The sequence below is a fragment of the Aspergillus pseudotamarii genome (assembly GCF_009193445.1).
Source record: "Aspergillus pseudotamarii strain CBS 117625 unplaced genomic scaffold BDV38scaffold_49, whole genome shotgun sequence".
Lineage (NCBI taxonomy): Eukaryota > Fungi > Ascomycota > Eurotiomycetes > Eurotiales > Aspergillaceae > Aspergillus > Aspergillus pseudotamarii.
This window is the reverse complement of record NW_022475063.1, coordinates 87130-111791: the sequence shown is the minus strand read 5'-3', so window position 1 is coordinate 111791 and position 24662 is coordinate 87130. Positions and strand designations below refer to the sequence as shown.

The 24662-nt window shown below is 48.5% G+C and overlaps 9 protein-coding genes across 9 annotated transcripts; 6 read left to right on the top strand and 3 right to left on the bottom strand.

Moving 5' to 3' along the window:
• The first annotated feature begins 458 nt into the window (after positions 1-458).
• BDV38DRAFT_253750 (putative spindle pole body associated protein SnaD) lies at positions 459-2820 on the top strand. Its single transcript, XM_032055267.1, has one exon. The coding sequence runs from the start codon at positions 586-588 to the stop codon at positions 2620-2622; it is 2037 nt and encodes a 678-aa protein (XP_031910916.1). The 5' UTR covers positions 459-585; the 3' UTR covers positions 2623-2820.
• A 429-nt stretch (positions 2821-3249) lies between these two features.
• On the bottom strand, positions 3250-5163 carry BDV38DRAFT_285429 (uncharacterized protein; the record flags this gene model as incomplete). Its single annotated transcript, XM_032060485.1, has 3 exons — positions 3250-4597; positions 4653-4930; positions 4984-5163. The coding sequence occupies 3 exons, from the start codon at positions 5161-5163 to the stop codon at positions 3250-3252; spliced, it is 1806 nt and encodes a 601-aa protein (XP_031910915.1).
• Positions 5164-6122: 959 nt separating this feature from the next.
• Positions 6123-8020, bottom strand: BDV38DRAFT_253748 (FTR1 family protein). The gene is made up of 4 exons (XM_032055266.1): positions 7618-8020; positions 7428-7552; positions 6923-7368; positions 6123-6853 (listed from the first exon to the last, which is right to left on the bottom strand). Exons 1-4 carry the CDS (start codon positions 7643-7645, stop codon positions 6337-6339), a joined length of 1116 nt encoding a protein of 371 aa, XP_031910914.1. The 5' UTR covers positions 7646-8020; the 3' UTR covers positions 6123-6336.
• Positions 8021-8316: 296 nt separating this feature from the next.
• On the top strand, positions 8317-10603 carry fetC (putative ferrooxidoreductase Fet3; the record flags this gene model as incomplete). Its single annotated transcript, XM_032055265.1, has 6 exons — positions 8317-8807; positions 8866-9360; positions 9410-9630; positions 9687-10036; positions 10089-10389; positions 10494-10603. Coding segments are annotated over exons 1-6 (1781 nt in total), but the record flags the coding sequence as incomplete, so codon positions are not given.
• A 235-nt stretch (positions 10604-10838) lies between these two features.
• Positions 10839-11098, bottom strand: BDV38DRAFT_285426 (putative L-PSP endoribonuclease family protein Brt1; the record flags this gene model as incomplete). Its single annotated transcript, XM_032060484.1, has 2 exons — positions 10839-10905; positions 10995-11098. The coding sequence occupies 2 exons, from the start codon at positions 11096-11098 to the stop codon at positions 10839-10841; spliced, it is 171 nt and encodes a 56-aa protein (XP_031910912.1).
• A 599-nt stretch (positions 11099-11697) lies between these two features.
• On the top strand, positions 11698-13612 carry BDV38DRAFT_253745 (alpha/beta hydrolase). The gene is made up of 2 exons (XM_032055264.1): positions 11698-12435; positions 12556-13612. Exons 1-2 carry the CDS (start codon positions 12029-12031, stop codon positions 13160-13162), a joined length of 1014 nt encoding a protein of 337 aa, XP_031910911.1. The 5' UTR covers positions 11698-12028; the 3' UTR covers positions 13163-13612.
• Positions 13613-20250: 6638 nt separating this feature from the next.
• On the top strand, positions 20251-21631 carry BDV38DRAFT_147136 (WW domain-containing protein). Its single transcript, XM_032051561.1, has 3 exons — positions 20251-20924; positions 21012-21097; positions 21182-21631. The coding sequence occupies exons 1-3, from the start codon at positions 20441-20443 to the stop codon at positions 21386-21388; spliced, it is 777 nt and encodes a 258-aa protein (XP_031910910.1). The 5' UTR covers positions 20251-20440; the 3' UTR covers positions 21389-21631.
• Positions 21480-23186, top strand: BDV38DRAFT_147146 (CaiB/BaiF CoA transferase family protein). Its single transcript, XM_032051562.1, has 2 exons — positions 21480-21934; positions 22020-23186. Exons 1-2 carry the CDS (start codon positions 21874-21876, stop codon positions 23105-23107), a joined length of 1149 nt encoding a protein of 382 aa, XP_031910909.1. The 5' UTR covers positions 21480-21873; the 3' UTR covers positions 23108-23186.
• A 761-nt stretch (positions 23187-23947) lies between these two features.
• BDV38DRAFT_253710 (uncharacterized protein) lies at positions 23948-24314 on the top strand (the record flags this gene model as incomplete). Its single annotated transcript, XM_032055263.1, has 1 exon — positions 23948-24314. A coding segment is annotated over exon 1 (176 nt), but the record flags the coding sequence as incomplete, so codon positions are not given.
• Between the last annotated feature and the right edge of the window lie 348 nt (positions 24315-24662).

Genomic DNA, 24662 nt, shown 5'->3' with positions numbered 1-24662 from the left:
TGTATCGCCGGTCCAGGCGCGTCCGTTACATCTACATACTTACTCTATCTGCTGGTTATCGTTATCGAAGTCCACGATATACTACATGACCCATTCATTCACCCCGTCTGCAGGACCAATTATGTCGCCCTAGCCAATTGATTTTAACTTCTAGCATTCACTCATCCACCGACCGCGACAAACCCCATCATGGACACAACCTCTCACGATACAGTCGGCGCGTCCACCCTCGCAACGCCGCTCTTTATGCCTTCCTCCCCTCCGCACGTTAACCATAGCCCTGAGGGATTTCCCCAGCGTGCGCGAAGCCCTATTTCCCATCGCGCCGGCGACAACGTCGACGACGCGCGTTCGCCGACCGGCTCGCCGCCGTCCTCCCGGGCATCATCGCTTGATCGCGCTGCGGAGGAGCTCGACGCTCGCCTGGCAGATTACACGCTTGATTTTGACCAATTTCCCAGTGGCCAGTTAAGTCTCGATGAGCGAAACGACGAACCGTTCGGGGAATCGAAGCTACCCCATGAGGACCAATTGTCGGATGTGGGCGGGCCCGAGGATTTTACGGCCAATCTAGAGAAATACCTCATGGGCGACGACGATACATTTGATCATAAGGACCTGGGAGGAGTTGAGGAAGATGAACCGGCGCGGGAGGAGCAGGAGCCACCGCGACCGCAATCTCCGGAGCAAAAACAGCAGGAACAGCAGAGTTCTCAACTGCTGCAGCCTGCTGTGGAGGACGAGGCAGAGCTTGGCGAGTACAGCGAATTTGCTCCCGTTGATATGTCTACGCCGTCTCATTTGTTACGCAGGGGTAATGCGTTTTCGAAGGAGGTGACGCAGCTGGAGAACATCGAGGAAGATCCGGATGATGAGCCGGATACGGCGAGGACACCGTCGGTTCGTAGACATAAACCAACCTCCAGCACAGACCAGACGAATATGAAAGACGATTTGCTCAGGCAGATCGTGGAATTGAAACAAGTAGTTCAAGAAAGAGATGAACAACTTGAAAAGAATCACAGACGGGTCTTGGAGGCCGTTTCCGCTGGAGAGCAGATCAAACATCTGCAAACAGAACTACAGAAGAAGACAACTCTACTAGATGAGGCCTATGCAAGCCGCAACGATGATACGCTCCTGCGTGAACAGATTCAGCTGCTTCAGAAACAAAATGAAGAGAAGGAATCCCTTTTACAGAGGTCCTCGATCAGTGAAACTGGAATCAGTGCCCTTCAGGAGCAGATTGCAGAATTGCGAAAAGAGTTTCGGGAGCGACAGACGCCTACGGAGATAGACTCCGAAAGACTAGAGACGATCGCGAATTTGCGCCTGCAGTTAAATCTAGCTCAAGAGCAAATCAAAAAACGAGACGCTACGCTAGACGAGACTCTCGCTAAACTGAATGAAGTTACAACAGCCAAGGAACTGCAACTGCGTGAGAAGAATACCGAAACTGATGGACTCAAGGCCCAAATTGATGATCACCTTCTGGAAATCCAGAAGCTTGAGGCGGAGGTAGACCGCGCAAATCGCGAATACCGGACTCTAGAGGATAGGATCGCCACGCTTGAGATCAGAAATCGCCCACTAGAGGAGAAGAACAGTACACTGGAAGCTGATCTAAGTCGCGCGCAGTCGCAAGTCACCGCGCAGGAGAACGCTCTCAAAGCGATGGCAGCGGATCTCCCCTGGGAGACGGGCCGCAACACATACGAAGATATTCTGGAACTGATCAATTCTATGCCGATTCGCTCTGAAGCCGTTCCGAAAGACAGCAGCTCCGGGGAGCTAGAGCTAGAGCAGCTACGTGAGGAATTGACAAAACTACGAACCGAACAAGAACAAGCGTCATCGACGCAAAAGGCGCTAGAAACTCAATTAAAGCGGTCCCAAGAACAAGCTGCAGAGGCCCAATCCCTCATTAACTCGATTGAAGGGGAGAACACCCGTTTGTCGAAACGAGTAGAAGAGCTCAAGTCCAGCTTGGACAAGGCCTGCCGTGAGCTGAACGAGATGCGAGACGAGTACTCCGAAGCCCAGGATACAATCCAGCGTCTCCAGGAAGAGAAGAACACGCAACAACTCAGCCCTCCACCATCCCCTCCAATCACTCGTCAAAGAGAAACTGCCCTGGAAGAAGCCCACCAGGCACAAGTACGAAGCTTCCAAACCGCCCATGCCACCGCCATTTCTAATTTGCGCGCTTCCCACGCCGACTCAACCCGTAAATTAAGGAATCTCCTTGCGACCGCTGAAAAGGACGAGAAAAAACTCAAGTCCGAGCTCCAATCCCTGCGCGGCTCACGCTCCATGCAGGAGAACGAGATAGACTCTCTCCGCGCAGAGATCAAGCAACTCAAAACCATCATCAAAGTCAAGGACGAAACAGCCGCAGCACTTGATAAGAAAATTGCTCGGTCCGTCGAGAACCGCGAGAAAGTGTGGGCAGATCGCGTTGATTCTGCCCTCCGACAACGCGACCAATTCGGCAAGGCTTTTCTGTACACAGTAGGTCAGAAAGAGCTTGGAGAGAATAAAGTGAACTTTGACGATAAGGACCGGCCGATACAGGCATACCAGTATGCGTACGTGAAGAAGAATGGAAGAAAGAAGGCATAAACGGGATCGGTGTGGCGCTTTGCTTTAGGTGATTTCTGGTTGTATTTTTTGGAGTTTCCGGTCCTGGGATTGTGTATGGGATATCTATATCTTTGTTGGGTTTCTATATTGTACAAGAGGGCTTTCACCAGGGTTTGGTTTCTGGGACATTAACGTTGAGTGGTGTAATCTAGGGTCAATCAAATGAAGAGATGAATTCTTGCCTCTATTCCCATCTTCTCTTTCGTGGTATGAATCTCGTGAGTTTATATGAGCAAGAAAACAAAAAGCAAGGGCCCAAGAACACGAGAGAGGAGAGATATACGACTTTACAGTACTATCTCTACCCTTACATTAGCCATCGCCCAAGAACAATACAATGATGATGTCTAGACCACAAGCAAGGTCAGAATTAATTTCATAAATTCTCATCCTAACAATCATCAACTTTAAAGGAAAAAACTGATACATAAACACTTGATATCGGTATGTTGCTAGTATTTAGACAGGAGAAAAGAAAGTAGCCCATTCAAAAGACATAAGATCAACAAGTCCGTGTCCCATTTTATTTTGTTTTCTCGGGGCATGCCAGTAAGAACCCCTTTGCCTTCTTTTGGCTTTAGCCTGACCTGCAGGCTGTGCTATCGATCATAATGCAGCCATACTCGTACGGTGGGCACCACGATATGTGTTGGCATTAGGAACAGTGTCCCGAGTTTCATCCACCGATGCGCCTGATTCTCTGATGCTGTCTAGAGCTCCTGTAGACCCGAGACCACCGCATGTAGTGCTGCGTGGCCTTCGCGTGCTGGGATAATGGATTTCAATATCGCTCCTTCGAGACTGTGAGGACATGCGGCGTGGTTCGTACCGGCCACGGTAGTTGTACCGGCTATGCGGTTGATGATAACTTCTGGTATGTCGGGGTACGTGGGATTGCTCGAACTGATAATGCCGACTTTGCTGTCGTTCCTTAGGTCGCGGGTTATGACGAATCTGACTATCAGGCTCCACCACGGAAGCTCTGTGGCTAGCAACTCTATTGACAGGGTGCCACGCCAATGGGTTTGGTGGGACGATTGTATAACTCGGTCGGTGGCGATGGATGGTGCGAGGAATCGGTGCAGTATGAGTTGTGTTAGATCTCTGCACCTTGAGAGGCGCAGGCAGCACGACCTCAGGTGCATCAGATGAGTTCGAGGACGTTGGTCGAGCCAGGGTGCTTGTATGAGGGGTTTGACTATTCGGTGGCCTTCGGGTTTCAAAATCCACAGGTGCAGAAGCCACCACCTTTTTCTCCTGAGTAGAAGAAGCGAGGTGCTGCTCGGGATCACAGTTCCTATTCAGTATGACATTTCCTGTTTGCTTTTCAACATCTCGAGGTGTATTAGAATCGGCGAGAGCGCGAATTTGAGGGTCCGCTGATAAAGGCAATGAGAGAGGAAAGGCTTTTGGCAGATATTTGCGAAGCGACGACAAGGAAGACTTTTGTCTTTTATGGTTGAAAGTCGATGAGTCTTCTTGGCCACTGGATAATTCTGCAATGGGGGTTTGTATGTGTCGTTCGCTTATAGATCTTGAGGTTTTGAAAGTGGATGTACGTGAAATTGAATGTAAGTTGGTGTTAATAAGGGCACCGTTGTGTGTTACCGTCGAACCTGATAATGTTTCGGTATTCTCTGATTCAGGGCTCTCGTCGGGCCTCAATGGCTGCTTTTGATGAATCGGTAGAGGGTATTGGAAATTGCGCATAGTAAGTTTTTCGAACGCGTGATCAGTAGACGACGGCCAATATGGGTCGCGGGCGCCGTAGGTAGTACTAGGCCCGGGACAAAGATAAAGAATGCCGTCTTTCAGAGTGTCGCTTTCGAGGCTTGAGTTCGAGAAGATACTTTCATCACAGACTGATTGCTGCCTTTTGTATACCCCCAGTATTGACACATCATATGGACGCTCGCACAGCTCCCTCGAACAGAAGTAGAGACAGGCAGTTATGCTAGTCAGAAGATTTAGTAAGGGCCCGCAGTAGATACATCAGTCTCATCACTTACAACGATATTATAGAAACTATGACCGCAGTCCGATGAAGAGCACAGCTAACGCCAGTATTCCAAAAGCTGCCCTCGGCAGTTTCAGGAAGACACGAAACCTGTTGCGAGATCACTACTAGGCCTGCCACACTAACTGCTAGCCATATAATAACTGTCACTCGCAGGAGATAAGTGCAGGCGGCACGCAGGATTGTCTTCTGGCCTCCAAAGCCGGGGACTTTGTTATACTGCCATGCGAGAAGGCTATGAAGAACGACAAGCGGCAATGTGAGAAAAGACTGAAAATGATAGTCAGTACCACACGGTGGAGTTCTTTGGGGGGTTCACTGACAGCTACTAGAGCAAGGATCAAGCTCGGCGTCATTTTTCGGTCCACACGTCCATTCCCATAGAGATAGAGTACAAGAGCCAACTCAATGACAGATTCCAGAAGCAAGACATAGAGGGAGATAAAAATGGCGACCTTTGTCCAGGATCCTCCTCTTGTAGAGGCAACCTGCTCATTGGTCATGGTGAATTTCGCCAGTTTAACAAATGAAGCAAGCTGTGTCACAGCCCCCACAACTGTAACCGATGAGCATCCACGGTAAAGGATGACGGAGTATGAATGAACGGTCAGAACTACTCGAGAAGGAAAATAAAGCCAAGAACAGGAAGGGTCGTTCCGAATTGATAGTATTGGATTTATGTTTCTCTTTCTGAGGCTGCAGTTGTATGTATCACTAGAAATACGAGGCATAAGTGAAGGGCCCGTCAGAGACTAAATGGGAACGTTATCCATGACTTGGGCGCGTCAATGCGGATAGAGTGTGCCAGTGGGAAGGGTTGGAATGCATTGGCAGGAGGCCTGGAACAGAGAGCATGCGGAAGTCGAAATAGTAGGGCTTGCATCTTGTCTGGGTCGTTATTCTTTGGAATGTAAACTAGAGGGCCTTTTTTCTCCTCAATACTAACATTAAAGGGACCAGGGGTATCAGCAAAGTCAATTATTGATCCCTATCTGCACAAGAAACCGTTGGTAATTATGTTTTCATACAATGAAGTATCGGACTAGCCCATGGACCCTATTAATCTTCCTTGAATTAGGTTACGGGGCGCATTCCAAGGGGCGATCGCGTGGTGATTAGATTTGTTGAGATATAGGAGGAGAAGTAGTGAGACATATACATTGCCAGAATGTAGGAGAAGCAATAGCTCGAAATTGGGATCGTGGGGTGTAAATGTTCCAGGGAGAAGGGCTTTTGCAATGAAGGGAGGCGGGAGAGTTAAAAAGTATAGAGGGAGTGAGTCGTGACAAGGGAGAGTGTGTGACTCCACGTGATCCAGAAACCCCCTCCAAAAGACACATTCAACCTACAGGGCATCTCCTTCATGGGATGGACTATGTGGCGATGACTACTTCAGTTCTGTTGATGTCTTGGATCTAGGTATGAAGGATGCAACAGACGCGACACTTGGGTAATTGAAAGCCGTACCAAATCATCGGTAGACCGGAGACCGAGTCTATCAAGTCAAGATTATCTAGAGATACAGTTTAAGACACAGTTCAGAAGGCTATGAGAAGATCGTGAACAGCTGGTCTCACGAGGAATCAAGGGGTAGTGCTCCATGTTCTATCTCACATATCAGCGCCGACATCTATCTACCCAACGCATCTACTAGTACTGGTATACCCCAAGCCTTATCAAACCTCTGTGGCTTGTAGACGCATAACCCCATTTCCTGATGCTTTGTTGTCCGACGATATGATGGTACCTGCTGTGCTTTCGGGGTTTTCCACGCACCCGTCAGCCTTCCGGGTCTTAAACCGACGAACCAAGGGGTCAATCAATGGCCAACGCCCCTGCTGTTCGCGATACCGCATCATCACGAACCACAAAATAACAGCAAGCCAATAGAGGTTATATGAGATGACCGAACCATAGGTGGCCGAGTTTTGCCATCCAAGGATGGCATTGAAGATTCCCCAGCCTCCGCCACCATTCACCAAAGGACTGCAGCAATTCACATGCCACACGCTTTGCCGGATGTCATATGATCCAGGACCAGCTCCTGTCTCTGAAGCATCGCCACCGATGAGGCTGCTCCAAGTGTTGTTCTCCAAGAACCAGACGCCTCGGGACAGGAGTCCAGCAGCGACCAGGTAGAGCAGACATGTCGAGATGACCATGAATATCTGAAGTGAGGTTTGATTCCCGCCCCTATGAGAAACCGCAAAGATTACTATCAGCATTGAGATTCATTGTGAATGCCGTCCACATCACACTCACCGATAAATAATATAACCAACCACCACGCCAGCCAAGAGTCCCGTGAATACAGGGAGAGGGAACGCGCTTGCGGGGAAGCTGAGACTAACACCCCCGATAAACACCACTGCCTCCAGACCCTCCCGAAGAACCGTAATCAAGGGTAAGATGAACATGAAGTACTTCTGTGACCACTGCTTGATCTTATCTGCCATTCTCCCTTGAGGTTGAGATTTTACTTCTAATGCCTGGGCCAGCTTGACACGCCATTTCTCCTTCAGTTTATTCACCCGCAGAAGGGCTGCTCCCATAACTGTGATGATGATGGAGGCGACTAAAGCAAAGATACCTTCCCATAGATCTTCCGTGCTGGCAAAATGATCCTTGCCATACCCGTAGAAGGCACCAATCATACCACCTCCAATGCAGAGGCATATAAACAGCCCGACGCCAACTCCCCACCAGACCTACTGATCGTCAATACTGTCTCTATAGGGTGGGAAAGGAATTGGAAGAGGGTAGTAACCTGTTTGATAAGCCTTTTGCGAGTGACGGCATCAGCGTCCGACCCCAGCGTCTGCTTGATGAAGGCAAGTAATACAGAAACAATGATGCTGGTCTCAACGCATTCTCGAAAGCAGATGAAAAATACTTCAATAAGTTAGTCAAACTAAGTGGTTACTAATCGATAGGGCATAACAAGAAATAATGCATACTAGGAACTGCAAATACATCGGTTGTCATGTTGAGTGGAAGGTAGAGGATTCAGAAAGAAATAAAAGAGGGATGACAATCTACAGGAGTTCAAAACACCGGCACAGCCATTGATAAATGAAAATATTAGAGAGAGGAGATCCAAACGTAAACCCACCACCGGTATAAATCGGGGGATGTTATCTGATTGATTGATTAAAAGTTAAAATGTTCTCGTGGGGGAAATGAGAAGAAAATAAAAAATAAATAAAAAAAGAATGTGAACCCATGACAGAGAGAACTGCGTGAAGGGACATGGCGCCAGCGACAGAAAGGTCGTTCCACCCCCACTGTATAGGGTAGAATCCTCGTATCATTGTCTAATGTAAGATGCAAATGCAAATTTTCATCTCGTTTAGATGTCCCTATTGGCCATGAGGGGGAGACGTGGCTTGAGGGAAGGATCAGATAAGTGGGATAAGCAAAAGTCTGGAACCCTTACGAGGTAACGAGGGTTTAAGCTTCCGCTAAGCCGTGTCTGATCATCGCTTGGCTTTCCATCGAGTGGTCCCATTTGAGGTGGAGGAGGAGGAGGGAAAGATGCTAAGACGATAATGGGCGTTGAGGTTCCATTTCATTTATTATCGGTGATCATCCCTGCATATGAGGGTTCAGACCATGCTCCCCCCGGTACCATCCCACCACCAGGTGCCCACACAGTTAGGATAAAAGACGAGAGAGATTTCAAACGAGGAAGAGGAGCCTACCATTTCGAAGAATATATCTGCAAGAATTTCTCTCATTCCTTATTCTTAACCGCTTGCGAGTGCTCCGTCTCAAGTGCTTGCGCTGTCACTCCCCTATCATGGAACTAGAACTAGGGCTTTTCTGGTTGGTGGGTTTCCTTGTCCACATTCTATCGGTCAGTGCCAAGACCCTCAGTTATGAATGGAACATCACTTGGGTATCCGCCAATCCAGATGGCTTGCAAGAACGTCCCGTGATTGGTATTAATGGCCAATGGCCACTTCCGGTGCTCAATTTCACCCTCGGCGATCGAGTGGTTGCAAAGGTGTACAACGCTTTGGGCAATGAATCAACCAGCATACATTGGCATGGCTTTTTCCAAAATGGAACCACCCAAATGGATGGCGCTCCGAGCGTAACGCAATGTGATATTGCCCCTGGGTCCACATTTGTTTACAACTTCACTGTAAGTCACTTCAATTGCGCGAGCTTCTGCGAGCCCTCGGTTTGACTGGCGGGGGCAGGTAAATCAAACGGGCACCTACTGGTACCATTCACATGCTCGAGGCCAGTACCCAGATGGCCTACGACAGGCTCTAGTGATTAGAGGCCCTGACGAGCCTTATTCTGGCCAGTATGATGAGGAGCGTGTTATCACTCTATCGGAGTGGTATCATGACCCGATGCCAACACTGCTGAAGCAGTTTATCAGCGTTACAAATCCCACTGGAGCAGAACCTGTCCCAAAGTCTGCCCTCTTGAATGATACTCAGAATTTAACTGTAGCTGTTGAGCCAGGGAAGACTTACCTATTTCGTTTAGTCAATGTGGCAGCCTTTGCAAGTCAGTATTTTTGGATTGAGGGCCATACCATGAAAATTGTGGAGGTCGATGGCGTATGGACCGAGCCAGCAGAAGCCGGTATGATCTACATTACAGCGGCGCAACGCTACAGTTTCTTGGTGACAATGAAAAATGACACAAACAAGAACTACGCCATGGTAGGAAGTATGGACACGGTAGGGTTCACTTCATTTATTCATTACTCAATTTCTTATCATTTGGCAGGACCTCTTCGATAAACTCCCTCCGACTCTGAACTACAACGTTACGGGATGGTTAATCTACGACACCAAGGCTGAAAGACCTGCTCCGACTGACATCTCATCATTCGATCCATACGATGACTTTAAACTTGTCCCTGTCGATGGTGAGAAGCTACTAAGTGACCCTAACTACACAGTAACTCTCGATCTTACCATGGATAACCTGGGGGACGGTGCTAACTAGTAAGTATACTATCAACTCCTTATAATTAGTCACTTTCATTTCTAACCAGATATAGTGCCTTCTTCAATGGTATAACATATGTTATGCCTAAAGTGCCAACGCTTTACACGGCTTTGTCCACCGGGTCAGCTGCCACAAATTCCACTGTATATGGTTACAATACCAACGCCTTCATCTTGGATAAAGGCGATATCATCGACCTTGTCCTGAACAACGATGACACGGGGAAACATCCATTCCATCTTCATGGTCATAATTTCCAAGTCGTCGCTCGCAGCGATGAAGACGCGGGCCACTACGATGCTAACAACCATCCTGCTTTCCCTTCAGTCCCGATGCGAAGGGATACTATTTACGTGAAGCCCACAGGATACTTTGTCATCCGATTTAGAGCTGATAATCCAGGTGACTCTCAATTTTCATTTAGATTCACTAACTGATAGCTAATAAGTGAAAGGTGTATGGATCTTCCACTGTCACATCGAATGGCACATGGATGCTGGCCTTGCGGTCGTCCTGGTTGAAGCGCCATTAGATCTGCAACAGACACTTACAATTCCAGAGGATCACTGGCAGGCATGCGATGCAAGCAATACCTTGAAAAGGGGCAATGCGGCAGGAAACACAGAAGATTTCTACGACCTGACTGGGGCGAATACTTCAATTTCCCCACTGCCCGCTGGGTTTATGGCCCGAGGCATTGTGGCCTTGGTGTTCAGCTGCATTGCCGCACTTCTAGGTTTAATTAGCATTGTTTGGTATGTGTATTTTCTATATTGTATTTTCTCCAAGCCTTATTCTCAACGTCCTTTCACATGTCATCTTTCAGGGAGTAGCTGTTGTGTACTGACGGGTATACTAGGTATGGCATGGCACCGATTACAGTGAAACAATCGCCAACCGATGAGAGGAGGGAAGTGGATAGTAATTAGAATAGGCTATATGTTAGGGAGAGAGTATGCAGGGTACGACCGTAGCGCTATATAGTATTTTGACCGACTGGCATTGAGACTATATGTCAGTTTTGGTTGAGGTTTGAAATCCCACTTTCTAATTACTGTGGTTCACATATTTACTACTACACTTGACGAGGCACAGACCGAGCTTATGCAACTTTCTTTTCAACACTTTTGATCTAACATGAATAATAGTATAACAACCATGTTTGGCTCTCCTCAGCTACTTTGCCTAAGCGGGAGAGTCTAGTTTAAACAGCAGCAATACACTCAATCTCCATATTTGTATTCAAGGGTAGCGCCTTTACAGCCGCATATCTAATAACATGTCAGCAACAAGCACTGTGTTGATAGCTCCTCCATTCACATAAGAGTTGTAGAGATAAAGTGAGCAAAAGGATACGCACGTCCGACAGGGCGTCACATCACCCCAGTACTGCATATAGATGGAATTCATCTCGGCAAAGTTATCCATGTCAGACAAGAACACGTTTACCTTGAGGACCTTCATGATATCGTTACCTGCGGCTTCAAGGATATGGGAAAGGTTCTTGATACATTGATGCTGGTACCTCTCAGTACTATACTCTGGTATCTTGTAGGTGAATATCTTGAGGTCGGAAGGTAGTAGTACATATAGTGTGAGCTTTGATGTCTCCGTCATCGACCTTGCCGGCTTCTGAGTCCATGGTTACCGTAGCGGAGCAGTAAATGGCATCATTGGAGACTATGACTTGGGGGTTTTGTTAGTCAAGATGGGAGTTTTGGTGGCCATGTTGATATACATGATCGTGGTCACGTGTAGCTTGAAGGTTGGGTAGTTTATATGTAGTTGAGGAAAACGGGAAATAATATATATATATATATATATACATATATGAGAGAGAGAGAGAGAGAGATATTCATTAGGTAGGTGAAGTAGTAGCAAGCTGCTCGTGCCTCAATACATACTGCTACCTTGACTAATAGATGTACTTACTAGTAGTACTTACTATACATACAAATTACACGCATGCGGGGAAAGCAATGATATACTACTAGTACTAGTACTACTCCATCTTCACTGCTCCTCCTCCTTACCCCCACGCCGACTTCGTGTACCAATGGCATGCCAGCCAACCCCACTTCACCTCGACCCTCTCCATCATCAGTGGCTAAAAATGCCGATACTCCTTCAGATTGCGCTCTTTATCGTGAGTACACATATCTTCAAGGGCTCAAAAACAATCCCCGTCAGGATAATGGCATGGAAACCCCCACGTCCCTTGCGTCGGAATGAAACCATCGATTCTGGAATGTAACGATCTGCATGAGGAGGTGCCGAGGCCAATACGTGAGAAGGTAAACAAAAGGGAGCCGAATTTCCACTGACCCAGAGATCCGTTCCATCTGAAGTTGCACCTCTCCCCCCCACCAGTGGCAACAATAACAACTACACAGTATGTCAATCTCGACACTTCAGCCTCCTTACCCTCTCCATCCTTCCGTCAAGGACCTCTTGGATCCCGAATATATTTCCTTCTATAACGAGTATGTCATCAACCAGCAGCAAGTCCATCTCCAACCCGTCGAAGCCTCCCGAACAAGCGGGGTTCTGATCCCTGGCGGGGGTCCGCTCCTCGAGGTCGGAAAGACAGAGAATATCACGATCAACCGACGCGCGACAGAAGGTCCAGAAATTCTGTTGCGCGCATTCACCCCAGCTGGGGAGACACCAAGCGGAGGGTGGCCAGTGATGCTGTATTTCCACGGAGGTGGATGGGTCCTGGGGAATATAAACACGGAGAATCCGGTTTGCACAAATCTGTGTGTGAGAGGAAACTGCGTCGTAGTTACAGTTGATTACAGGTATATCTATCTATCTATCTATCTATCTATCTATCTATCTATATATATATATATATCCACCAAACTCACCTAACACAGCTCATACTGTGTCCATATTGCTTATGCTAACAACGCAAGTAGGCTCGCCCCAGAAAATCCCTTTCCCGCAGCCGTCCATGACTGTTGGGAATCTCTTCTCTGGCTGATTTCTGACGGACCTTCGCGACTCTCTATTAACACATCTAAGATGGCAACTGGTGGCTCCTCAGCGGGCGGAAATCTAGCCTCAATCATCACCCACAAAGCCCTAACGCTTTCACCCCCCGTCTACTTCCTTGCCCAGCTTCTCTCTGTTCCAGTAACAGATAATACAGCAACGGTCCAGAACAACGAATCCTACAGGCTTTACGAGCACACACCGGCCCTTCCAGCTGCTAAGATGGTGTGGTACCGCGATCACTATCTGCCCAATCATAAGGATCGCACCAATCCCGAAGCAAGCCCCTTGTTCTACGAGGGCGACTGGTCGAAGCTGCCGAGGGCATTGGTCATGGTCGGCGAGTTGGATGTGCTTCGAGTGGAGGGAGAGCAGTATGCGGAGAAACTGAGCAAAGCTGGGGTCGAGGTGGATTTGCAGGTGATGAAGGGCATGCCACATCCATTCTTGGCGATGGATAAGGTGTTGAAAGAAGGGAAGAGGTCGATTACTTTGATGTGTGACCTCTTGAAAGAGGTGTTCTGGTCTTAGTTACATATCTTAGAGTAACTGTACACGATGGTCACTGTATCTGCAATCTATGGAACTGATATCCACAAGACACTTCCATACTTTCTCTTGTTCTAAAGGAAGGAAGTACATCACTTTGTGGTGTTTCGAGTTATCGTTATATCAGCATATCAAGGCCCCGTCAAGTTCGCTCACAAGAAAGAAGAAGAACAAAAAGAGTTAATGTGAGATGATAATGAGAAGAGTCCCGCCAGTTATTACTCCCAAATGTTCCTCAATCCTGAGCCATCAGGCGGGCGACTCTACCTATCACCCCCAACTCCCAAGTAAAAAAGCTAATTAGCAACATTCCCGAGATCATTTTCTCTCGAATACTTGGCCGTACGCATACCTTAAGAGGGCAGCCCCGAGGATCAATACTATAGACCCTAATCCGATGAGCAGGGTTTGTGACATCGAGCCCTAAGTTCCACGCATAATATTTAAAGGCTGTATATTAGTGGGATTGCCTAGGATTGGCAGACAATCTCAATCTAGCTCTCAATATTACAGGGGATCTCAGAATGTATCATGGCCATTCGTATTTCTTGGCAAGCTTCCTAGTTCCAATGATATACCACCCGACGCCCCCGCGACCTCAAGAGGTTATCTCTTCCCATGTTCGGATCTAGACGGTCCAAGTTGACCCCAAGGGGTTCCAGACTGTGTCTTCCATATTCTCTTCATAGTTGACGTAAGTTGAAGTTCGGCTTTATACTTCACGAGAAATAGGGGTAAACCGGAGAGTATTATGGTAGATATCTTCCCTTAATCGGGCTATTCTGCCTCACAAAAGGAAAGATAGAGAAGAGAGGAGGAGAAATAAACAAACAAATAAATAAAATAAGGGAAAAGGGCAAGAGAGAGGGGGAGAGAGGTTTAGAGAATCAAACTGACTCATAGTGTCTTCTGACTTGACGATCTGATGCTTCGGAACGTCAGTAAATCCAGGGAGTAACTTGTTTTATAGAAAACGATTCTGAATACAGCAATCAGACAGTAGATAAACGAAGGACGATAAAGCCTATGAGTACTAGGGAGATCTAGTAGAGAGGGAATGATATGACCTAGAAAAAGTACAGCCCTTAGGAGGACTCATAAAAACGGAAATGGTAAGTCATGAATATATTGTTTATGTGATGTATGTCCACAAAAATATACCTTTCGATCGTAGATTACAGACGGTTTAGACAAAATATTGTTTTGCATGACATGGCATTCCAAAAGTCACATCTTGCTAGATACAGTCTATTCCCTTTCACTGAACGAATCATATTATATCGAGCTGTGATCCACGGAGGCCTGAGGCCCCGTTAGATTACCATTACCTAAATTGGCAAGGTGCCATGGAAGCATTGTTGAATTAATAATAACGATGAGGCTCTTTCGACCGAAGACAATGAAATATGGGACCCATAACCGGATGAATATAATTTCTTACTAGTTCGGGGAGTGGTGAAGTTCGATAGCCTCTCCGATGTCGTCTACCTAACCCTTCAAATTCCTACTTTGTGGGCTCATTATTATGTTCTTCAAATACGAACGGTGGGCTCGTTCCCCCCTCCATCTCCTTTACTAGTGAGCCCACATATTCTTTCCCAATGGGCCAGTGTGCTAATGGAGTGGAAATTGCGGTCATTTGAGTCGGACTAAGGAAGTCAATGAACGCCTCTTTTTGCTCCTAGTCGATAGCGTGAGGCAAAGAAACCGGATAGCGGATGTAACCTTTTCCCACCTTCAAAATAATCCGTTATCAGTATTCGCAGCTACGCTTTGTTTATATTTACGTATACCGAAATTAGACTGTGGCTGTCTTCGTGATACTATGTCAACCATGTGTCAAGCCGTGTCAGGTACACTCGGCAGATAACCAGTGTAGATTCTGTCGATCTCGATGATCCGGTCGTGGGTTCCGGACAAGGGTCGGTAATCAATTGACTCTCAGGAAGTTAGCCTCGATGTTGAGTTTTTTTCTCTTCCCCACGGCACCAATAGGGGATTTATTCGAACTTATGAAAACTGGATTGGCATGCTTGATGTCCACCTGACATCAGCCCAGGGCAAGAATCTGGTCACGTTGATTGGTGTGCCTGAGGTGTGGGAAGAATCCCTAGTGGGGAACTAATCCCGATCAGGCGAGTGCCAACTGCACGCTAGACTAGTTTCAGTATGACCCATGGAACCTCAGGCTCTCTACCTACTACTAGTAGTTAGTCTATGTTAGTAGCTTCGCCTTAGGCCTTGTACAGAGTACTAGTGTCACTACTACACATGTCACACGCAGTATCCGTGATACACCGCCGTGGTCGAATTGGTACCGGGCCGAACGTCCCTGCCACTGCAGCTCAACGTCTGTCTTGCCACTACCAGTACTATACGGGCTATTATCATTACTCGAATGCATCCAACCATGTGGTCACAAAGTGCACGCGTCGCCAATCTCTTTCATTTCAGATCATGTTACTATTAGTAAAAGTGTTCCTCATCTCCGCAGCTCTAGATGCTTTCGAGGAAAGATATCATTTCCACTCCGTTGTATGCCTGGTTTGGCCCCTCGACTGCCTAATGTAGGCCCAATGACTGACCGGCCTTAGAAAATTTAGTCCCTGTTAATGCGGCTCTCCGGCGGAACTATGGCCGTCCGCTCGAATCACCGTGGGTTCTATCCCACGGCAATTTCCGGTGTGCATCTTACTCCTCTCTCTGGAGCCACTCAGGGCTTTCCATGGTTCGAAGAAGTTAGCGCTCTAATATCGAGCTTCTCGCTAGTACATGCTTTTACTGGAATGGGAAATGCTACCATCCACTTATCGAATCCGCTAAGGCCTGGGAGTCATGTACATTTCGTGATTTGCCGAGTCCGCATCCTTGGACGCTCCGTTCTGGTACTACCATGCGAATGGTGGCTAGACGTTGGGAGATTGGCTGCTTGCCGACTCCCCTGAACATCCGCGTATATAGTCTTCTCCCTCATCCATGAATCATCTACGGTCAGTTCTGTGGCTCTGCTCGCGGTAACCCTCCCAGCAGACGTTCGTCTGCGTCCCTTCCTTATTCTACTCCACGCTCGTTCCATAGCCTCCACTGGCTATTAGTCTGACCGGCAGTCATTCCTTTTAAAAATGGGTTTCAGCAAGAGTCTCGCCGTTGCTGCGGCAGCCTTAGCCGTCTCTCCTTTGGTGCATGCCTTCAACGCCCAGTCGAAGTCCAATGTTGCAGTCTACTATGTGTGTAAATCAAACCGGAGAAGTTCCCCGGCGTAGCCTTTACTGACCGTCTATAGGGCCAAGGATATAACCAGCCGCGCCTCAGTCATTTCTGTCAAGAGTCCGCACTAGATATTATCAACATTGGATTTGTTAATGGATTCCCTGACCAAAGCCCTGCCAATTGGCCTGGAAGTAACTTTGGCAATCAATGTGATGGACTGACCTATGAGATTGGTGGAGTCAAGACCGACTTGCTCTCGGGCTGCCATCAGATCATGGAAGATATCCCGATTTGCCAGGCAGCCGGTAAAAAGGTTCTATTGTCTATAGGAGGTTCTACCCCTGACAATCAGGAACTCCTCTCGACAGAGAGTGCTATTGGATTCGCCGAATTTCTCTGGGCATCCTTCGGCCCCGTGGATGATACTTGGGTGGCATGGGGCGGTCCCCGTCCGTTTGGCAACGTATCTGTCGACGGATTTGACTTCGATATAGAGCATAACGGTGGATTTGGTGTGTTTAAATGCTGGCGGCTATGAGGCCCTTTCGAATAAGTTTCAAGGACTAACAGATCTTAGGGTATGGAGCTATGGTCACCCGCTTTCGTGAGCTTTTTGCCGGAAAGCCTGATCAAAAATTCTACCTGTCGGGGTCCCCTCAATGCCATATACCCGATAAGCAACTGAGCCTCGCAATCGCAACCTCCGCATTTGACTTTGTCTGGGTGCAATTTTACAATAATGACGATTGCTCCGCGCGTAACTTCGTTACTGGTGAGGGTTTCAACTTTGATGCTTGGGTCGACATCATAAAGTCTGGCGGTAACCCAGCTGCAAAGCTCTTCGTCGGCCTGCCTGGCAGTGAATCTGCGGCGCTTGACGGGTACTACTTGACCCCTGATGAGGTCAAGCCTTTAGTGAAAAAATACATGAAGCTGTATCCCGATGTATTCGGAGGTATCATGGTTTGGGAGGCGACCCAGTCGGATCGAAACCAGATCAACGAAACCAGCTACGCAGGAAACATGAAGAGGATCCTGACTGAACTGGATCCTACGCCTCCCACTCCGACGACCTCCCTTTCCAGCTCCACCATCGCATCAAGCACTCCCGTTCGGTTGAGTACTCCAGTTATTTCTAGTACATCAACGCCGTCAAGCACCCCTGTTCAGTCCAGCTCGCTGGTCGCTTCTTCAACCCCGCTGACATCTAGCACACCTGGCCATTCAAGCTCTCCTATCGCATCAACCACTCCCATCCAGTCCAGCAATCCTGTCCAATCGAGTACCCTTATTGTATCCAGCAGCCCCGCTCGGTCCAGCACGCCTGTCCTGTCTAGTACTCCGTTTCGGTCCAGTACTCCAGTTCATTCCAGCATTTCAGCTCACTCAAGCACCCGTATTGTGTCCAGTAGCCCTGTCCGGTCTAGCACTCCCGTCCACTCTAGTGCAGCAACTCACTCAAGTATTCCTATCATATCAAGAAGTACTGTTCAGTCTAGTGCTCTGGCTCACTCGAGTACCACTGCTGCATCAAGCACACCTGCTTCGTCTAGCCCGCTAGTTCATTCAAGCACCCCTATTCAGTCAAGACTCCCTCAGTCATCAAGCACAACTGCTCAATCAAATACCCCAGCCAGATCTGCAACCATGTCAACGCCTAGTGTTCCTGGTCGGTCGTCTACCCCGGCCACATCTAGGACACAATCAGCATCTGTCATCACCGGTCACTCGAGCTCGCAGATCAGCTCTAAGTCTTCGCTAACATCCGAGATTCTGACAAGATCGAGCTCAGCAGTTGCCTCACGGTCACCATCTGCCTCGGCAATCCTGTCAGAGACGATTTCGCCAATACCTTCCGGAACACCAATTCATTCTGGGAACACCTTTTCTTCTGCGGAGCTTACCTCGCCGGCCACCTCAACTCCTTCAACCCCACCGGCCACTTCTGGGGAGCCAAGTCTATCAATCTCAGCAACAGTATCCGAAAACCACTCTTCTATCAAGCCGGGTGTGCTGACAACGTCCAATCCAACTGGTATTCCGGCATCTTCCACTGTACCTGCACCATCTACTGCTTCTGCTTCAGACTCCTCAAGCACCTCCACTGTCAACCCAAGCCAAACGGGCCAATCCAGCCCTACCAAGTCGCACAATCCTCATAGTGCTACTGCCTCCTCGTCGGCCCAAGCAGCTAACCCAACCACATTAACGGGCTCAGAACCGGACAATGGAAACGGAACAGTTACTACCACGATTACTTCCGGAATAGTGACCCCTTCTGTCACACCTACCGGTACTATCTCGGAGCCTTTCACTGTCACGACTGTTATCGTCACCTCGTACATCGATATCTGTCCCACGGGGTTCACAACGATCACCACGACTTATACCACGACCTACTGCCCTGGAACAGTATCCGCAACCGCTACAGCCACGAACGCCCCCTCTGAACCGGGGTCACAGATCGCTATCCCTACTCCCCCTGAGGGCTGGACCTCAACTGTGACTGTCTGTACGCACTGTGCACCAACACCAACCACGGTGACTCTTACTCTACCCGTGACTACCACAACTACTGAACCTATCACTGTGCCAGCACAGCAGACCACCGATGTTCGACCTGCTGAGGGCCGGACCACAACAGTCACTGTCTGTACGAAATGCGCATCACCGCTAACTACTTTGACACTTACTGTACCTGCCACGGGAGCTGGAGCTGGATCTAATCCTGTCAACCCTACCAGCAGCATCCCTGTCGGGCAGACTAGCAGCCCGTCCAGACATGAGAGCTCCATTAACCCCATGGTTACAAAAACTGTCATCAGCCACAGCCAAAGCCTTTCAAGGACTTCTTCTGCGATTGTTGGAATAGACAGTGTACATCCACCGTCCTCAACACTTGCTGTTAGACCCTCGACTAGTGGATCTCGAGTCCCTGTGACTCCTAGCGAGACGCAGGGTAATGTGTCACCCATCTTCACAGGTGTTGCATCACAGCATGCTAGACTAGGCCACGGAGCTGCTGCTCTCATCGCTCTTGTTGTGGCTGTTATCCTTATGATATGAAGCCTTCCGGTTTTATGATCATGGTCACGCTGAACCAGATGAATGACGATGTAACATCGCGGGGCCATGGAAACCATGGCCAACGCGTTCTCCTAGCTTGATGTTCACTTCTAATAACTCCCCGTTACTGAATACATTTCTTGTTACATTTCGACTTTCACCATGTACTTTGTCCAAATGATGTCGTTCATTGAACCGTCCAAATAACCAAGTAATATTTCTATTAGATGGACCGAACTTTATTCTTAGCAGTTGAATGTCTCCGTTACCAGGAATTGGTACGGAACCAACAAGCTTCCGGCCAAGCCGGGACGATCCGACAGAACTAAAACTGTATTATACACAAAGGCGGTAGGCGCGGTGGAGTCACTATTGTTTACTAGTATGGGGGCCAAGGGGATAATAGGTTGATCCTTATTGAACAGATGATACAATGCCGTAAGTACACTGATAGTATGGAAACATGGGTGTACGTATGTTTGAGACTTCCAATTCCAGCACGAGACAGTGTTAGTACTTTACCACACGTATCTGCACAAAACCCCGATTCAGTGTCATACAGTACAAGCTGACTGCTACTAGTACTAGTTAGTAGTAGTATCATACTATACAATGTACGGAGTACTAATGGTTCCTGTGTACTCTGTACAGTACTAACACTAATCGCCCGACCACAATACCACCATGGGAACTATGGGTCTATCTAGCTTAACTTCAGCTATCGCACCCGTAATCTCCATGCCATACGATGCTGATCTGTCAGGGTCCAAGCTGAGGCTGGATTTGGGGCCCAAAGCCCGGATGGTAGTGCTTAATCCCCTTTCTGCCCTTAATTACCCCGCCTAGGTTTCAGCTATTTCTAGAGCATATATCTAGCACCTCCTTTCCTTCTCCTTTCTTTGGAATATTCCACTTTTCCTCTTCTTCTCCATTACACCACCAAAAAGGTCTTGCTCCTACCAAACAACCCCCCCCTTCCCCAAAATGGATTTCGTCACCAAGCTTGCCGAAAAGTTCCTCGACAAAGACAAGTCCAGCGGCAGCCAAGAAGGCTACGGCAACCAGGGCGGATATGGTGGACAGCAACCTGGAGGCTATGGCGGCGGCTATCCTCAACCGCAACAACATTCTGGCCCTCAAGTGCCTCCCCCATGGGTCGCCCGGTGGGATGGGGAGTCACAGCGATGGTACTACGTGAACGAGCAGACCGGCGAGAGGACCTGGAACCACCCGGGTCAGGGCGATGGCTACGGACAGCCGCAGCCTTCGTATGGTGGCGGTGCGTCTTACGGTGGAGAGCAGTCGTATGGCCAGCAACCCTCATATGGCTATGACGAGTCGCGCCAGGGAGATTATTACCAGCAGCAGCAGGAGCCTAAGAAGGATCACTCTGGGGCAAAAATTGCGGGTGCTGCGGCTTTGGGTGTTGCTGGTGGAGTGCTGGGAGCGTATGCTGTGCATGAAGCGCGTATGTCTTTTTTCTCCCCTTACCGCCATTCTTCTTTCTCCACACCTGATGTTTGTTTGATTTGCAACAGGGACTGACGCCTACCAGATGAAAGCTGGGAAGAGAACAAGGATGAGTGGAAACAGGGTGTTCAGGATTTCCCTGAAGATGCTGCGGAATGGACCGGCGAAAAGGTATGCCTTTGCTTTTTCTTTGTTTTTGTCCTCATGTATTCACATTCAATCGGGCATGTTTGAGTATACTAATACATGCATCAGGTCGGTGAAGCCGAAGCAGGTTGGGATCGCGCCGAGGATCGAGTCGAACAAGGCTGGGATAACGCTGTTGACAAGGTTGAGGACTTCCCCGAAAATGCTGCAGAGTGGACTGGCGAAAAGGTCGGAGCTGTGGAACGATTCGGTGACGATATGCACGATGCATACGAGCGGGGAGAAGATGAGGGCCGCGGTGACGACAATTGGTAGTTCTGGAAACTCCAGTGTTTTCCTCGGTCGGTTCTTGCAGGGTTGGATTTGGAAGAAATCTTCTTTATTTCGGAGTGGATGGGTAATCTTACAACTTGAAGACTGGTTCTACTTAGATCATCGGACTATTTCTCTTCGCAGGGACATGACAACCCCCCTAAGTTGCTTTATGTCCACTGCTCTATGCAAACATTAACAAACATGGACTCATACCAAGGCAGTAAGTACACGTATCTCTAGGTATGCACCGTAAGATCAAGAGAAAGTAAACCGTCGAGAAACTTCCTCTTGACCATACGCTTCCCCGCACGTGTCCGCCGGACCTCGGTTGCGGAGTGTGCCTCGAGCATCTTCATAATTCAAATATGTGGTACTCGGCATATCGCAGTCCATCTTTTGTTTTCCTTTTCTATTAGAAGGACGTGCCGTTTGTGAACTTCAGATCCAAGGGTTGGCTGCGTCACTGTCCGATCAATTCATACAGAATGTCCGCTACACTCCCCCTCGCAGGAATTCGCGTGGTCGAGCTTGCAGGCCTAGCTCCGGGTTGGTCTTGACCGCAATTTATATCTGCCGGTAACATGCCGGTATAACTAATGCGATTACGTGTTTTACTGACCGGGACTTACAGGTCCCTTTGCTGGACTATTGCTTGCAGATTACGGGGCGTCCGTGCTGCGTATCGATCGGCCAAATGCCGTGAGCAGCGATCAGTTAACGCGTCGTAAATCATCGATCACCCTGGACCTACGAAACGCAGCATCACACAGCGTCCTCCTTTCGGTGTTGGCCCAAGCCGATGTCCTTATTGATCCTTACCGCCCTGGCGTCTTAGAACGCCTGGGTCTGTCCCCATCGGAGGTCCTCCTGAAGCATAACCCTCGCTTGATTGTGGCACGCATGACGGGATTCCGACGAGACGGTAAATACAAGGACATGGCGGGCCACGATATCAATTACATCGCGGTGTCGGGTGTTCTCTCCATGCTGGGGCGAGCAGGTGAACCCCCTTATGCCCCGGGTAATATCATTGGCGACTTCGCGGGCGGAGGCGCAATGTGTTTCATGGGGATACTGCTTGCTCTGATGTCGCGCACACGCACAGGACGCGGCCAAGTCGTAGAGGCTAACATGGTTGATGGCTCCGCATACCTAGCGGCGATGCCGCGACTGAACCGACAAACACCGCTGTGGAGCGGGCCCCGAGGAGAGAACATGTTAGACGGCGGGAGTCCGTTTTATGACACGTACGAGACTAAGGATAAGGGCAAGTATTTCGCCGTTGGAGCGCTGGAACCCCAATTTTATGCTGCGCTTCTCAAGGGACTCGGTTTCGGTTCGAAGGAACTTCCCTCACGGGACAATAGGGAGAATTGGCCGGTTCTCCGAGCGGCGTTTGAGAAGCGATTTAAAGAGAAGACGCGAGCGGAGTGGGAATCTATCTTTGACGGCACTGATGCTTGCGCAACACCTGTACTGGAGCAGGATGAGCTCGAGCAAGGGGGCTTCGAACAACGGCCTGCCGTTCATCTCGTTGATACGCCAGCGCTGCCCATTGCGACCAACAATGGGGGCTGGACGGGGGGTGGCCTGACACCCGGAGAAGGTGGACAGGAGACGTTGGAGGCCTGGTTAGGATGGAAAGAAGGACGCGAATATGATGTCAGATCCGATGGGGCATTGATGAAGACTGGAGAGGAGGGGAAGGCGAAGCTGTGAGGATGAGACGATGATAATACGAGACAAACCAGATAGTTACAGAGTACGGATTATGGGTTGATTGTATGTCCGCGGTTCGTATGAACTCACGCGCTCGTAGGGCTGAGGCCCCGTGCACTCGATTCGGTAACTGGCCACCCAATAGTCCGACTCGAAATTACTGCTTTTGATCAGTGATGCTGTCATTGACTTTTTCAAGACAATCGGAAGGGCAGTGCATTAAAGTTGTACCTATTAGTAGTAGTAGTTTGATGTCGAAAAGGCTAAAAAAAAGTAGAAAGAGAGAAAAGGGTAAAAGGTGAAAAAATGTAAAATAAAATAAACGTTTGTCGCATGTCCCGACTGAAAAGCTGCACAACTTTATGTGCCAACACTTTCATCACGTATAAAACTTGACTTAACTGATCAATCTATGTCCATTCTACACCAAGAAAGGCCAAGGAAAAAAAAAAGGAATTAAAAAAAGCACAGAGGTGAGACAGTCCGATTCATGGCGAGCTGAACAACCCATGTCAGTCAGCCGCTGGTTGGAGGAAAATGTTACCGTGCCAATGTACTAGTATGTAACAACACATGTTAAGTTCTGGGGGATTGATTCGATACCCTTGTCATGGTCACGTCATTATTGGTTATTTCCGTCCGGAATCGTGCATCCGTCCGAAGATATCATACGCGATAGGTTTCCACTTAGATCAAAGTAACCATCATACTACTACTACCGTATCTTTTCCTAGATAACAGTCAACTTGGAACTTGGAAGCACTGAGGGGGGGGTAAAAATTCAAAAAAAAAAAAAAACAAACAGGGAAAAAAAAAAAAAAAAAAAAGTTACCTTTAAACTAAAACGGTGGCCCCAGCTACAGGTACGATGGTACATACCATGTACGGTATACAGTAGTGGTACAGGTACCTGGACCATTCTGAGTCCCCATTCCCCCCTTCCATTTTATGAAGCATTCCTGCCTAGTAACTACTCATCGGTTCGAATTTCAGACATCTAACAATCTCTATTGCTTCATTTCCCGAGCTTTCCGCATGTTTCACATGTGGAGTATTCTACGTCATTCTTCTGTATGTGCTTTGGTTCTGGGGGGAGAAATTTTTCGACTGTTCCTAGCGGGTGACTAAGGGTACTAGTTGGTACGCTGTACCTGTACTATTGTTCCCCTTGATTCCTGCCTGGGAGTACCATGTACCCGTTCGGTACCTAGCGTAATTTCGCCTGGTATGGCCCAATACCAGTACCGTCCCGCCACGTGCGGGTAGTGTGGCGCAGTTCGGCCCTATCTCCTGATGATCTCTGTTGGACCCGCGATACGGTCATTGCGATGGAGCTTTGAAGTTTGAAGGGCCAAGGTCGGTTCTTTGAGCGAGAAACAGCCACCGATGACTGGTCCTATGTCTCAGCTTCCTTCCCTTTGGTCATCACGGATGGTTACCAAGGTGTGGATAAGTCGTGGCTGTGCGAGAAAGTTTTACCCCAGGACACTATTCATTGTCCGTAATTTACCTCCGTATTGCACACCTTTCGTATTCGGTACCGCTGCCCACCGGG

Bases quoted from the DNA above. Each gene is read 5' to 3' on its own strand.
- BDV38DRAFT_253750 (XM_032055267.1), top strand. From the start codon at position 586: ATGGGCGACGACGATACATTTGATCATAAGGACCTGGGAGGAGTTGAG.
- BDV38DRAFT_253748 (XM_032055266.1), bottom strand. From the start codon at position 7,645: ATGACAACCGATGTATTTGCAGTTCCTA. The intron at 7,553-7,617 runs GTATGCATTATT...AACTTATTGAAG, and splicing joins CGATGTATTTGCAGTTCCTA to TATTTTTCATCTGCTTTCGA. The intron at 6,854-6,922 runs GTGAGTGTGATG...GGTTTCTCATAG, and splicing joins GTTGGTTATATTATTTATCG to GGGCGGGAATCAAACCTCAC.
- BDV38DRAFT_253745 (XM_032055264.1), top strand. From the start codon at position 12,029: ATGTCAATCTCGACACTTCAGCCTCCTTACCCTCTCCATCCTTCCGTC. The intron at 12,436-12,555 runs GTATATCTATCT...CAACGCAAGTAG, and splicing joins GTAGTTACAGTTGATTACAG to GCTCGCCCCAGAAAATCCCT.
- BDV38DRAFT_147136 (XM_032051561.1), top strand. From the start codon at position 20,441: ATGGATTTCGTCACCAAGCTTGCCGAAAAGTTCCTCGACAAAGACAAG. The intron at 20,925-21,011 runs GTATGTCTTTTT...GACGCCTACCAG, and splicing joins GTATGCTGTGCATGAAGCGC to ATGAAAGCTGGGAAGAGAAC. The intron at 21,098-21,181 runs GTATGCCTTTGC...TACATGCATCAG, and splicing joins CGGAATGGACCGGCGAAAAG to GTCGGTGAAGCCGAAGCAGG.
- BDV38DRAFT_147146 (XM_032051562.1), top strand. From the start codon at position 21,874: ATGTCCGCTACACTCCCCCTCGCAGGAATTCGCGTGGTCGAGCTTGCA. The intron at 21,935-22,019 runs GTTGGTCTTGAC...CGGGACTTACAG, and splicing joins GCTTGCAGGCCTAGCTCCGG to GTCCCTTTGCTGGACTATTG.